Genomic DNA, 14,785 nt, shown 5'->3' on the forward strand with positions numbered 1-14,785 from the left:
TGATTCTTGTTAGCTGTGATCAAATTATTTAAGCAACCATACAAAAAATCCACTGTACTACAAAAAATTGTCTTCTGTTAGAAGTTTAAACACTACTGATATTCTTTTTGCATATGATTAACAGTAACACTAGCAAGAAGTCACATTAATATTGTAAGAAGTTTTCTTTATTCAGTACTACTGATGTATGATAATACACTGTTCTAGTGATGATGGTAGTCCCTGCCTAGATGCCTGTTCAAGTACTAGCCAAAACAATTGAGGTCAGACTATTTGAACACAGATGAGTTTCTACTTGATTTTAGTTAACATTCAGATACATTTTACTTTCCAGTAGTACAAGCTTAGGGGCATACAGAGCAATTAATAGTACAGCCTAACTGTGATTAACTCAAACCATGCAAACCATCAAATTACATACATCCTAGTTAGTTTATATTGCTGAAAAAATATAATAAGATGAGCTCATGATTTGAAAAAAAATTAAAGGTCTCACCAAAGAACATTACTCCGTGAAATCTTCTGTAATATCTTAATGTGAATGTTAGATGGCAATAAGTACAAAAATAGAATTAGAGCAATTACATATTTGATTGCTGTTGGTGATATTGATATATGACTGTTTCATATCTTTATTATGACATTTGTCTGTATTATTTTATGCAATCAATAACTCTCTTTAAATGGGTTAACATTTTGGTAAAAATAGTAAACTAGAAATTACTTGCAAGGTGTCAAACCTTTTTCAGCATCTGTAATGTCTAGTTCAGTATTTCTTCATTTGATTTATGGTATTAGGCAAAAAGACTAGCAATCAACCACCACAGCATTTAATTTTTATTGTATCTGAATAAAAACAACTGTTTGATAGGCCAACCAGTATATATTTTATTTTTTGGCTTTTAAATTAGCCTTCCAAAAGAAACAAAAGAATGGATTCCGAGATTTTATTCCACTTCTTCTGCAAGTGCAAGCACACAACAAGTCTGGTATGTATTCATTTTGCAGTTATTGAGAATATAATTGGAATATAATTGTGTTTCCGTACATTTTCAATTTTTATTAAGGTATTAATTTAGCAAAAATATCTTAACTTGTAATTTTATACAAATCTTGAAGATGATTAGTTATACTCATTGGAACTACTTTTTAATTTTCATTTTTTTCAAACTTATGAAATGTAAGAACATCTTTCTGCTTAAGTTATGTAATGATTCATTGCTGAAGCATTGTATTTGGTATACTTAAGGAAAAATGTCAAGTTATCTGAGGTATGTACTGAAGTAAACTTGAAATAACTTGCATGCTAACAATGAAGTACAACAAATTAGTTCTTGACTTTTGAATTAGTGTAGGCTCCTTACAATACAATCCTCGGAGTATTATTTCTGAGGTGTAAAAATGGGAGCCAACACTTCTCTATAAAATGGTTCAAATAGATTAAATAGAAAATATCTTATCTATTAATTCTATGAGAAAGGCACAATTAGAAAAAAATGAGAATCCAGTAAAGCAAGAATACCTTCCATATTTATTGGAAAGCATTTATTTGTTTTTATAAAAAATCTACCTTAATTGTACTTTAATTTCCACTCTATGATTTCTTATTGTAACTATTAAAGATGTCACCAGAGAGAAATTTGGTGTCTTATTCCTTCGGTACTATCACTGTGAGCTATATACTCCCATCCCATCCACCTGCTCCTCTGTATATTTTAGTAATTTCTTCAAATATTTACCCAATTCTACTTCAAGTGAAATGAGTAACTCAGGTCTGTGGGGTCTAGGAACATAATAGTAAATATTCTGTTAACCTTTCGTGTGATTCTTTTTTTTTAATCACATTTTGTGTTTCTACTATAATTCCTTAATTTATGTTGCTTTATAACCATTTACTGACTAATAGAATCATAAAGTCATACAGCACAGAAACAGGCCCTTTGGGTCACCATGTCTCTGCTGACCATCAAGTACTTATCTATACTAATTTCATTTACCAGCACTTAGTCCATAGCCTGCTGTGCTTTGGTGAGTCAAGTGCTTGTGCAGATACATCTTAGCTGAACTTTTAATTAAATGAGAGTACCTGCATCCACCACCTTCTCTGGCAGTATGTTCCAGATTGCAGTCACCCTCTGGGTAGAAAAATCTTACTAAAATGCATTGAATGGGAACGTGATGGAGGCAGGTGCTCTCACGTATCAGAGGAATCTGGACAGCACTTGAAAATGATCTTTCACTATTTATCTCTAAATGGAGTTTTAAAATTTTAAACACTTCTGTTATAATACAGCATTATCATCTGCAATTTTTTAATACAGTCACATCTCAGATCTCAAATATGCTCACTTATTGCCGTAATGAGTGTATTCAATGTACCTTTTCTAGTGTTCCTTTGCTTTTTCTATAACAGGGTTGTTAAAACTGCACAAATAAACCAATTGTGGGTGGTGATTGGTACTCTTTTTTTCATTCTCTCAGACTCTTGGGTCAATGGTTTCTAATTCATTTGCTATTTTTTCATACTTCCTATTTTCCTGACTAATCCATTCTGAGATCTTCTCGCAATCTAGTGTCATCTTTATTTGATTTCCATATTTCCTCTTGGCTCCTCTGCTTATCACTTCCTTTCTTTAACCATTTTTCTAATCTCCAGTTTAGCACATTTCAGGTCATCCTTTTTAAACTCTTGTTCAATTTGTAATATTCTCTTCTCAAAATCAGAGGATTGCTGGTTCAAAGCTCATGAGAGACTTGGGGAACAAAATTCTAGGCTGAAACATCATTGAAAAACCTAGAGGATACTATACTTTCAGAGGTTATCATTAAACCAAGATCCTCTCTGCCGTTATAGATTGATATAACAGAGCACTTATTTTGACGAAAAACTGATGTATTATCCCAAATGTGTTGGTCTTGTTTCATTGTACAATTACCCATCATTAATTAAAGCATTATATCCTGTCACTATCGTTTTGAAATTTGATACACTTAGATGTGCATAAATTGCACCCACGTTTCTAACATTGTAACAATAATTATCTTTCACAAATTACTTATTATTCTGCAAGGTACTTCAGGAAATCCTGACAAAAACATAAATAGATGCAGCCTTTTTTTTGTCTTTTTTAATGTTTGCTTTGTTTTTGGCCTGTGTATTATTTTGCTTTTTTCTCTTGTTTTACATTATTCATTTGTGATCTTGAATGATATTAAACTTGAAACATCAACTTTCATATTTTATCAACAGTTGAGATTTGACCTTTGAGCATCTTCAGTATTTTCTGTTTTATGGTCAAAATGATGTTTTGTATACATCACTTCATTAGGCCTAATGAATCTTTATATCTATCAGCAGAACAAATTACACTCTTCTAAAATGCAAAAAGATTTTGCATGTTGAATCTTACTTTCAAAGCAGCCGACATGAACTCACTTCAGAATCTCTTCCTCCACACAAAAACATTCAGAACTGGATATATAACAAATGAATATTCCTGTATTCAAGTTACTTTCATATCATTATTCCTATCCTATATCAAATATGCTATGCTTATCTTGTGCTTCTGATCCCTCTTTTTTAAGGCAAATAAACATAAATTTGCATGTGAAAAATTTAGGTGTGGTTCCTGGTTCTCAAAGAACTCTTTTTAATACCATAAGGCCAGGTTCAAATTCCTTCTTGGCTTGGTCTCCAGCTCTCCTTCCATCTTTAACATTCTAAAATCCTTAAATCACTGAGGGTTCTCCCTAAATTTGACCTCATGTAGAGCTTTCCTATTAAGATCTGGAGAGAAGTTGAGTGTACTTTGGATATTGCTCCCTCTTGTTTCAAACCAGCTCTAACATTTGTTATTCTACAATCACTTTGTATGTTCTCCAGTTTCCAAAATATTTGGAAAATTAGAAATAGTGCCTCTGTCAATTTGTCACTACTCTTCTAAATTTTCTGAGGTTTGGACAAGGCCTTCACATTTGTCGTGTATATAGTTACCATTTTAAAATTGCAGTTTTTTATTTAAAAAAAATATTCAAAAGAAAATGCATCAAATTTCCACTTGTTTATATGGTACTGAAATACATGTAGAAACTAATCAGTCACTTTTTCTGCAGATGATCTAGATAGCAATGCAAAGCACCTAGATCAGCTGGTTGAAAATCATGAAAATGGAGAATATTGGACTGATCGTACCAATGCAGAGAGTTCTACCCTACAGAAAGTATCCCCATCTAATCATGACTTTGAAAAAACTACACAAACTCATCCTCGTGAGGATGCTAGTTATAATTCTGAGCCAGCCTTTGACCAGGATAGCCAATATTGCAAGAAAATTTTAGGAGGGAACCGAGACAGAATGAACACTCATGAAGGACAATCAGAGATGAAGGGATGTAACGAGACTTGCATCAATCGATCAATGATGCCAGAAATTTTTAAGATGAAAAGAAAAAGGCAAAGTTCCATTACAGGTAAGGGTTACAGTATTTTTTACTTTCTGATTGCATGTATATTATAAATATGACAAAGTTAAGTTTAGGCTGGGTGAACATCTTTTTCTTGTGAAAAATTCCATCTAATATACACCTGTAAAGTATTATCTTTTAATTTGATATATACAAAAGATTTCAAGGTTCCTTCTCCTTTTTGGTAGATTATTAAACAAGTACTTTAAAATATATTGAACCCTTTCAGTATAGAAAAACCTGAATAGGTCCAATAGGTTTTATAATAAAGACAAAAACTTTTTTAAAATGCTCATATTTTAAATACAAATTGTTGCAGAAGTAGTTTTGAAACATCTTGCAAAATCAGATTAAAATTCACTGTAGTGTTTAACATATTTAATGTTTGATCAGGATTTTTTTTAAAGCATTTATTAATAAGCACTTTGAAAATATAAAGAATACAAGAATATAAAGAATTAAGGTAATTGATGGAAGGATTAGTTGGGAGTTGAGAAAAAGGTCTTCAAACAACAACCTGGAGCCTGGAAATCATCAACTGAAAGGGTGGTGGAGAGATAAATTTTGTCACATTTAAAAAGATCTGGATGACCACTCAAAAGAACCATAACCTGCAGAGTTATAAACCAAGTGCTGGGAAGTTAGATTTTTGGCTAGCCCTGAATGTTCTAAGTTGCTAGTTTTTTTTCCTTAATTTTTTTGTGATTCTGATTATTATAATCCAATTAGACCAATACAGCACTTTACTTTAATGTTGCCATTCTAAGAGTGAAAACTGTGGGTTTGTTCCTTTGTCTTGGATAAGTTGTTAAGGTGCACAGTCAGCACAGTTCAATTTCCAGCAGATACAAGGTCACTGTAGAGAATACAGTCTGAACCCTCTTGGCTAAAGGAGCATAATATTGAATCAGATAAGCACCTAAAATGATGCAGAAAAAAAATTGTGTATCTTTAATGTTTTTTAAATTTGTGGCTATTTTGGTAATTAATTTTGACTTTTTCCCAAACATTTTGCAAATGGAAAACTTGATGGTAAAATCATAGATTACTATAGCACAGAAATGGGTCCTTTGGCTCATCTGGCCCTTGCCAAACTATTAATCTGCCTGGCATTGAGGTCATATCCCTCGAAAGCCCTCCCATCCACGTACCTATCCGAATTATTCTTAAATGTTTAAATTGAACCCGCGTCCACGCTTCCTCTGGCAGCTCATTCCACGCTCTCACCACCCTCTGAGTGAAGAAATTCCCTGTCATTTTTCCCTTAAACACTTCACCTTTCATCCTTAATCTATGACCTCTGGTTCTGGTGTCACCGAGCCACAAAGGAAAAAGCCTGCTTGCCCTATCTATGCCCCTCATAACTTCATATACCTCTATCAAATCTCCCCTCATTCTTCTACACTTTAGGAAATAAAGTCCTAACTATTCAACTTTCCCTATAACTCAGGTCCTCAAGTCCTGGCAACACCCTTGTACATTTTCTCTACATTATTTCAACCTTGTTTACATCTTTCCTGTAGGTAGGTGACAAAACTGCACACAGTATTCCAAATTAGGCCTCATCAACATGATATACAATTTCAACATAACATCCCATGACAATGGTTTGGTAAATTCTTTTACCTTTAGGAAAACATCAAATCCAATTATTTCTCAGTTATGACATAGATAAAAGCATTTGCTGCTAAGAGTCATTGGATAGCAATGAAGAGCAATGTTACATAGTGATTTCTTGCCATCTATTTTTCTCTTCCATCCCATGAGTACTTTGGTCATTTGTGTATCTCTCCTACTGCAACTTGTTGCAGTTAGGCCATGACATCATCTAACTTGGCAAAAAATGTAGTTTATTATTCTATAAAACACATTTAACATTACTCATCTACTTGGTCATTCTCATCAGTTTATTGACAGAAAAGCAAATTATATATTCAAAATCATTCATACCCAAACAATGTTTTGTTTATAAAGAATAATGTCAGGCTACTGCTCCATTTGGGGCCCAGAGGAGTGCTGCTTTGTAGCTCCAGCAAGCCAGTTCAATGCTGACCACAGTGCTGTTATGGAGTTGTCTCATTCTCCCTCTGCTGAATGGGTTTTCCCTTTCTGCTGTGGTTTCCTCCCATATCCCATATAGGTACAGTTGGTAAGTTAAGTAACTACAGTAAATTGCCCCCTAGTGATGGCATTCAGGGAGAGGGGCAACATATTGATGAAAATTTTTAAAGGATAGGTTACATGTGAGGAATGACATTGCTCTGTGAACCAGCATAGACTCAATGGGCCAAGTTCCTTGTATGTTATAATGAAATATGTAATACATTATACAAACTTCCTGTGGATATATTAAATATGTAACATCATAGGGCATGACTATTTCTAAAGAAAATACTTATTATTTTTTAAATTTAGGAGCTATGCCATACATAGACTAAACCAACAAGAATCAAATAGCTTATCCATTTTTTATTTGGCTTTTTAAAAATAAGTATTGGCAAATAAAAATTTCATTTTGCTCAGAATTGGGAGTCACATTCTTAAATTGTTAAGTTTCATTTGACAGAATGAGCTGGATGCTAACATGGGAGATTCATTTTTCCAGGATGATTGTGTTGTGATGACAGGAAATAACATATTTGTATTAGAATATTAAAAAGCATAACATTCAGGATTGCTCAGAACATTAGGGCTGCGTATGATTTTGTTTGTAGTGTTGCTAGTTGTAGGGCATGTTTCATTAACTTGGACTATTTTCAAAGTAGATGAATGGACTGAAAAAGAGATGAATGATGAATCCACGGATAATTCAGAAGATTCGCACTCAAGTGAAGTAACAAACCTAAAAGTGTGCATTGAACTAACAGGACTCCATCCACGCAAGCAAAGACATCTGCATCATCTAAGGGCACTTTGGGAGCAGCAAGTGTCTCCCAAAAAATCCTCTCCTTCCAAGACAGATCGACACAGCAGAAAGGAATTAGCAGGAGGCAAGGAGTCAGAGATTATTGCAAAAGAAATTAAAGTCAAAGACAGGGCAGAAGAAAAAAGTACCAAGAAAGCATCAGATGCCAAGGCAAACAGAAATGGATCTGAAGAGACCTTCAATAGGAATGACTTCGAGAAAGGTACATTTGAAACCTGGAGAAGTCTGAATGTTTGTTTAATTTAGAAACACTTAATGTACCTTATAAGGAAAATGGGGCACTTATCAGATTCTTCCATACACTTTTCCTTTTCACTAAACATGGAACCCTTGAGGAGAAGGAATTTTGAAAACTTTCAAAGAAAATTTAAATTACCTTAACCAAATTTTCATTTGATTTTCGTTTTGATTATTTCTGAGCAAAAAGTTATTAAGTACTTCCTTGTAGTTATCTATTTATTGATGGTCTCCATTTTGCATTTCTCAAATAATTTTACATTCTACTGCTGTGAAGCTGACCTAGCCTGTTAACATTTGTTTCATGGTGAATTGACAGGAGGTGTATCAAATCGTATCATATCAGGTGAAGCTAATTTTCCCCTGTTCAAAAGAAAGGAAAAAAAATTGATGCAATCCTGAAGTTTCACAAGTAGTGAATTAACCCATGGAGGCAAACACCATATGAGCAACAAGATGACTTTAAAATTCAAAGATGGCTTTGCAGTTTGGATGTTGGACTCCGAGATCTATTTTTAGATCTATTACTTAATGCTTCAGAAATGTAATGTTTGGCAACATTGTCAACCTTGCATTATAATAAGTGCAAAAGTTGTTAGAAATCTGAAGGAAAAAGAAAATACTGGAAATAAACAATATATAGAACGGGACCAATGAAAAGAGAAACAGTCAAATTTTCAGACTGATCTTTCATCAGAAAGAGCACATGGTAATCAGTTTGGTGGGAAGGAAGAAGGGGAAGGTCAGTTGTCTGTCTTGTGTTTTCATGTGAAGATTACATGCAAAAATGAAAGCAGGAAATGGAAGAATCGGAGAGAATGGAAGTTTCTTCAGAAGCTGTGGTGCGGATCGTCACGTCGACAGAAATGATGCAATAGGAAAATGTGGGAGAATAAAGAGAATAGAACTAACTAAGAGCCGTCCAGAATCTGGAAATTTTAAAACAAAGAAAATTTTAAAAACAGGAATCAAATGAGGAAACTCCATTTGGTTGGACTACTGAATGGAATAACTTTGTTCAATGTGTATCAAATAGAATATCAAATAGAACTGAGGATGCAAAATTAGCTCAAAGGTAGGAAGATGAGGTTGGTAATTTTGTTTCTTCAGTTAGTGGCAATTAACTAGTGGTGTACAACAGGAATCAGTACTTGGGACCCTTGTTATTTGTTATTTGTAAAAATGATTTGGATACAGTCGCTAGTCTTGATCAATAAATTTGTGAAATTACAAGTTGTTTCAAAAAAGGTTATTTACAGGAGGATCTTGATCACTTAGGGAAGTGGGCTGAGAATTGTCAAATAGATTTCAGTGCAGATATGTGTGAGGTGATTCATTTTGGAAAGTCGAACCAGTGTAGGCCTTATACTATGAATGGCAGGGTACTAGGGGTGTAATGACCCTGAGGTAGTTAAGGGTACTTGTACATAGTTCTTTGAAAGTGGCATTATAGGTAAAGGGGTTGATGAAAAATGCATTTAGCTGTCTGGCCTTCAGTAATCCAGGTTTAAATTGGATTTGGATGTTATGTTGCAGTTGTACAAGTTGTTGATGAGGCTGCACTTGGAGTACTGTATTCGTTTCAGTCCCTGCATTAAAGAAAAGATATGGTTAAACTGGAAAGGATGCGGAAAAGATTAACAAGCATCTTGCCAGGATGAGAGGGCCTGACTGATAGGGTGAAGTTAGCCAGTCTAGGTCTTTATTCCTTAGAACATAGGAAAATGAGGGGCAACCTTATAGAAAAGTTTAAAATTATGAAAGGCATAGACAAAATTGATGGAGTCCAAAACTACAGATTCATGGTGAGAGAGGGTAAAAGAGACCTGAAGGGCAGCTTTTTCACACGTAGGGTAGTGACTATATGAAACATTGCCAAAGGAAGTGGTTGGGGCAAGCTTAATAGTATCAAATATGAAGCACTTGGATAGGTACATGGAGGGGTGGGGCTTAGTGGATATGGGTTGAACATAACACATCAAGACTAATTGGGTGGGCACTATGGTCAGTGTGAACTTGTTAGGCCATAGGGCCTGTATCCGTGCTCTATTGCTGTATGACTCTATCGGCTTAGTGAAACATCAGAGCTGGTCTAAAGAGGGGTCCATTTTAAAAATGATTGCAGTGCTTGCATATTGAACAAAAACAGTTAATACAGGTTAATATTCATTTAACCTTCCTTTAGAAAACTTCAACCCGAGATTATTAGCACAGAAAGAAACATAAACTTTTTTTTTCTTTTCCTTGATCTGCTACTGTGAAAATTGCATAAGTTTTGCACAATGTTTCTGACATGGTTCTGAAAAAGCCAACAGAGAAAATGACGGGGTTGAGTAATTTGGTGTGAAAACTAGTTTGATCAAATACAAAGGCAATATAGTTTATAAAATGTTATTTTAATGTTCTAAATGGTTTTCCCCTTATCCATTTTGGCCACAAGGATATACTTACAATTCAAAATTTATCACAGTTGCTTAAATTATTTTTTTCTTTCCTGTTAAATAAATTTGATTACCATTTTTTAATGGTTTTAATATCACTGTATCTGATAATTAGGGTACAGTGGAAAGCAAATAGGAAGTATTGTTCAGAAACAATTATTAAGGTTTCAGCAGACCAGAGAAACATCCCAGAAATGAAGCGCTAGGATGAGAATTGCCGGGTGCTTTCCAGGATAGTAAGTTGGTAACTGGAGTTTATTAGCTGCTGGTGATCACAGAACAAATAAAAGAGTAGATAGGAAAAAATCCTGTAATTAACTGATTTAATTTTCTGCTACAAACTGCAGTTGGAAGAGGATCTGTAACATTTTGAAATTAAGGTTCTTGTAAAGAAGGAATTTTGAAAGGTACATAAAGAACTAGAAGAGTGTAATTAGAATAAAATGCTCACTTGGAGAAAAGCAGCGGCCCAGTCATTTGGACTGAAACTTCTCACTGCTCTGATATTTTATGATTCTGTGTAGCCCTAAATGTTCTCTGTCAATAGCGTTGGCTTTCTTTTCAGCAAGTTCAGCAAGCTCTTTCTTGCTCTCAGCAGAAATTTAGATCAGGTCTTTTGAACAAGAGTTGTCTATTGTCCTTCTGGCTCACGTTCCCTTTATGACTGTTGTAGACAGCAGCAGTGCTCATTCATAACAAGATTATGAACTATCATTAGGCACATCACATGGAGAGTTCTTGAAAGATCAGGATGCTATTCAGAAAAATCCAGTGTGGCCCAGTTTATGCACCAGACATTATTTTGACATACCACAGGCTTCATTGCAGGAGACTGAAGGCACTGCTCCTGGCTTGCCTTTGCCAGATCTGAGGCTAACACTCAATAAATATCTAGCTCAGCTGTGACCTTCCACTCCACAGAATTCCATTTTGTTGGTAGGGCACACTTGCCTGCCTTTAGAATGACATTACAGCCAAGTCCCCTGCTGTAATCCTTAGATTGCTCTGCTCCTTTCCACCCTTGCCGCCATCTTTTGTTCATCAGAATTATGCTGCTGAAGGAATGTTTTTCAGTTGATGTAAATAATCATGAATGTTTCATGATTTTGTGGTAGTGCAGATTCAGCACACAGTATGAATAAAAGCAAAACATCATCCATCCGGAAAGAACCTAAAATACCGTACAAATATTGCAGAATCCAGATACTCCTTGGATGTCTTGGGGATTTTTGTCTCTATTAATCTGATCTGAATGTCTATGTATGCAACTGTTTGAAGAATTTCCTGGTCCAAACCCTAACTTTAACCACTGAACCTGCTTAAATCTCTTGCCTTTTTTAAAATGATCAGTTTCTTATTGTACAAGGATCAGAATCACCTGAGCTGAAACAGCCAAGGTTCCTCAGTTTTCCCTTATTTACAGATGTTTTCAGTTTTTAAACATCTTGTGTTCAATGGCCTTTAAAACAGTGGATTTAAATAAACAATATTTTTAAAATATTTAATCATCTTGTAACAAAAGTAGTGAAAATATGTAAAACAAGATTATTTTGGTATCCATTAGTGTTTATTGGATGAAAATGGACAGCATTACAGGTGCTGGATATAACAGAGGTTGTCAGGAACTCACTAATCAAGAAGTCCTAGAAAATCTGCACCTGAGAATATATTTACAAAAAGCAAGTAGCATGAAGTAGTTTGGGAAGGATGGATCCCGTCATTCCATTAATACTTAAGACATTAGATGTTAATAAAATTATCGCAGGAAACACAACCTTTTGCTTTCCTTCATGTCTACCCCACCATATTAAATCGCTGAAGTCTTTAGAAATCTGCATTGAAACTAACGTCACTGCATAGGTTGGTTGTAATTTTGGTTTTACATGTTGCTTCCTGACAACGGGATATAACTCACCCAGCAACTTAAATGACAAGCCCCATTGTGGAAAATTATCTCTTTCCTCTGCAACTGTTGCTGTAACAGAATCTCTGATACTTCACCACAGTCATGCACTTTACTGGTTCATTGCTTCGTGAAGAGTGACTCTTCTTACCCTGAGCCAGGAAGTTCCAGAAAGTTATTTTGGTTCATAAAGTGGAACCCTGAACAAATCCATCAAGTTAGCAGAGTTTTCTGGCATGAAAAGTATTTTCCACTGGATTTGTGCGCATGATCTGAAGATGAGTAAATGCTTTCTTACCCCCCCCCCTCCTCCAACCTCCCCCACTAACTGAAATTGGAGCACCTAATGTCATGGCGCTGCATGTGCCCAGCTGGAGCCTCTTGTCTATGGTAGCTATTTTCTTCTTTAATTAACGTGGCTCCTAAAGCAGGGTGAGGAGAATAGATTGAAGGAGGAGCAGACTGATGGAGAAATCAAAGGGGAGCAGGAAATTGGAAGGACACAGTGAACAGTGGGTTGAAACATGAGCACAAAGTCAGAGGAAGGATAAGATCAGCAACTGGAGGGAAAGAAAATTGGAGAGGAGAGAGAGAGAAAGGTATTGATGTGTGTTAAAGAGTGGTGTGGGAAGGAGGGAACAGAAGAATGGACAAATAATATACTCACCAGATCCCTCAAGTTGTACACCTAACAACCACCACATGTGTATATTAGTGCATTACGGTGACTGTGGATGGTCTAACAGTGTAATTATGATCTTTATAAACTATTGTTTTCTACTCCAATGGTATGACATCACATATACAGTAATTATCAGATTACTTGTAGTGTATATGTACAACTGTCAAAACACAGACTAGTAAAAAAGCTGCCATTTAAGCTACATTTTCTGGCCTGGATATCCTGCAGCATTCATATCTGCTTGTTCCCTGATTAGTTTTGAAAATTATAGTGACTGCAAGTTAGTTCTTTACTGTGTTCAAATGAGTGACTAATCAATCCACAGGTATTTTTTACGCCAGCTAGTCATTCATACTGTGGTAATATAGAAACCAGTTTCAGAACATTTGTAAACATTGCCCTACTTACATTGGGGAGATAGACCGTATTTCTGAAACTGATTTCTGTACTTGACAACTCAACTTTCTTAAACCTATGTAGAATACCATGTAACTTCTGCAATATTCAAATGATCAATTTGATGTAATTGTATTGTGGTTATAAAACTCAGCAATTAAGTCTAAAACTTCAGCAATTGGTTAATGAAAATAATGTTAATTTCTTTTTAGGTTTTTCTACACCTCCAGTATCTCCAAGGAAAAAGATTGCTCTATCTGGAACAACAAGTACAAGCTGGCAAATGCAGCAAAATGCCACCAGCACACCACTGTCACGATCATCAACTAAACGACAAAGAGGCAAGGAAAGCCGCAAACTGAGTGTTTTATGTTCTGGAAAGGAGGATGACCATCTTTTTTCGCCAATCTCACCAAAGTATTCAAACACTGAATGGGAAAAACCTTCAGGAAAGCGTCAGTTCAAAACAAAACATCTAATACGTCAGGATAAAAGAAAGTTATCTTTGACAGCAGATGACTCAACTGATATCGAGAGCTCAGAAGACAAGGTATGATAGTTTATTAGTATTTTTACATTCAGTGTTATATGGCTAACAATTACTATCATGGAAGATAGCTCCTGTACCCCACCTCCATTATCCTTAGTTATAAAGTTCATGATAAGGTAAAAATCACGCTGTTTGTAATTTATAGATGTAAAATTGAACAAAGCTTAAACACCTTCAGTTGTATTGTTATTCAACAAATAATGCCTTAAGTTCAATTGATAGTTCAGTGAGATGGTATGTAAACTATTGTAGTATTGAGCCAATGAGATTTGATCTTAGTTCAGTGTTTAATTGGACTTAGAAGGGAGAAGAATGATTTGCAAAGCTTTTCTTAACACTATAACTTAATGACAGCTCAAAATATTTCTACTTCAAAATATCTATTTTCTATCCCATTCATATTTTAACTTAGATATTAACCCTTTTATCAATTTTATTGGATAATATTTCTGCTTGCAGTGCTGTGAGAAAGCATTAATACAAAGTTTATTGCCAACAGTCATTTTTAGGCTTTTTATATTTTCTCCTTGATTATAATTCAGTTCCCCACTGAGCCGGCATTTAGGATAGTTATTATTGGGGGTTCTGGAAATTTTTCTGTCTTTATCCTTGCAGTAGAATCCTGATACACTGACTAGTGAGAATGGTTTGACACTCCTACTTTAATTACTATCATATGAATAAATACGTTATGTGTATTTAAATATTGTTCCTCTGAAGCAATACTTGTGTCTGCTTAAGTTTGTAGAAATGTTCTTAATTCATTTACTACTTTCTTCAGGGTTCATATATCATTTGTAACTTGTATCCTTCAGTTACCCAATAATTACTGGGCTACGTCAAACATATACAACCACCCTTTTTTAATTCTGGAGTGTATTGGCAAACACTCTTAATAAATGCTCATTTTCTTGTTGGTTAACATTTTGAACTTCCAGTGCTTTCCATACTTTTTTGGCTTTATGGTAGCTTTTCAGTCCTTGAGACTTATCTTCCAGGTAAAAATAAACACATTTATATCTATTGTGAAAAATGATTGAAATTCAATTCTTGATTTGATATCAACTACAACTTTGGCTGATGAGCGTATTTTTATAGTGTTAAAGTAAATCATACAAATACAGGAACATACTCAGTCTAATACTTAGTTTGTGGGAATGTATATTGATAATAATGTATTGAATGC

General features: G+C 34.8%; 1 protein-coding gene across 8 annotated transcripts in view; it reads left to right on the plus strand.

Moving 5' to 3' along the window:
* bcor (BCL6 corepressor) overlaps positions 1–14,785 on the plus strand; it is a 283,650-nt gene that overhangs the window by 244,297 nt on the left and 24,568 nt on the right. For 6 of the 8 annotated variants that reach the window (XM_073045540.1, XM_073045543.1, XM_073045547.1 and 3 more), the window contains 4 exons: positions 912–989; positions 4,114–4,470; positions 7,227–7,592; positions 13,262–13,599. In XM_073045540.1, the coding sequence (XP_072901641.1) occupies positions 912–989; positions 4,114–4,470; positions 7,227–7,592; positions 13,262–13,599 (1,139 nt within the window). The remainder of the gene's footprint in view (positions 1–911; positions 990–4,113; positions 4,471–7,226; positions 7,593–13,261; positions 13,600–14,785) is intronic. The other 2 variants (XM_073045541.1, XM_073045548.1) reach the window with 2 other exon arrangements.

Source organism: Hemitrygon akajei, chromosome 5 (genome assembly GCF_048418815.1).
Source record: "Hemitrygon akajei chromosome 5, sHemAka1.3, whole genome shotgun sequence".
Classification (NCBI taxonomy): domain Eukaryota; kingdom Metazoa; phylum Chordata; class Chondrichthyes; order Myliobatiformes; family Dasyatidae; genus Hemitrygon; species Hemitrygon akajei.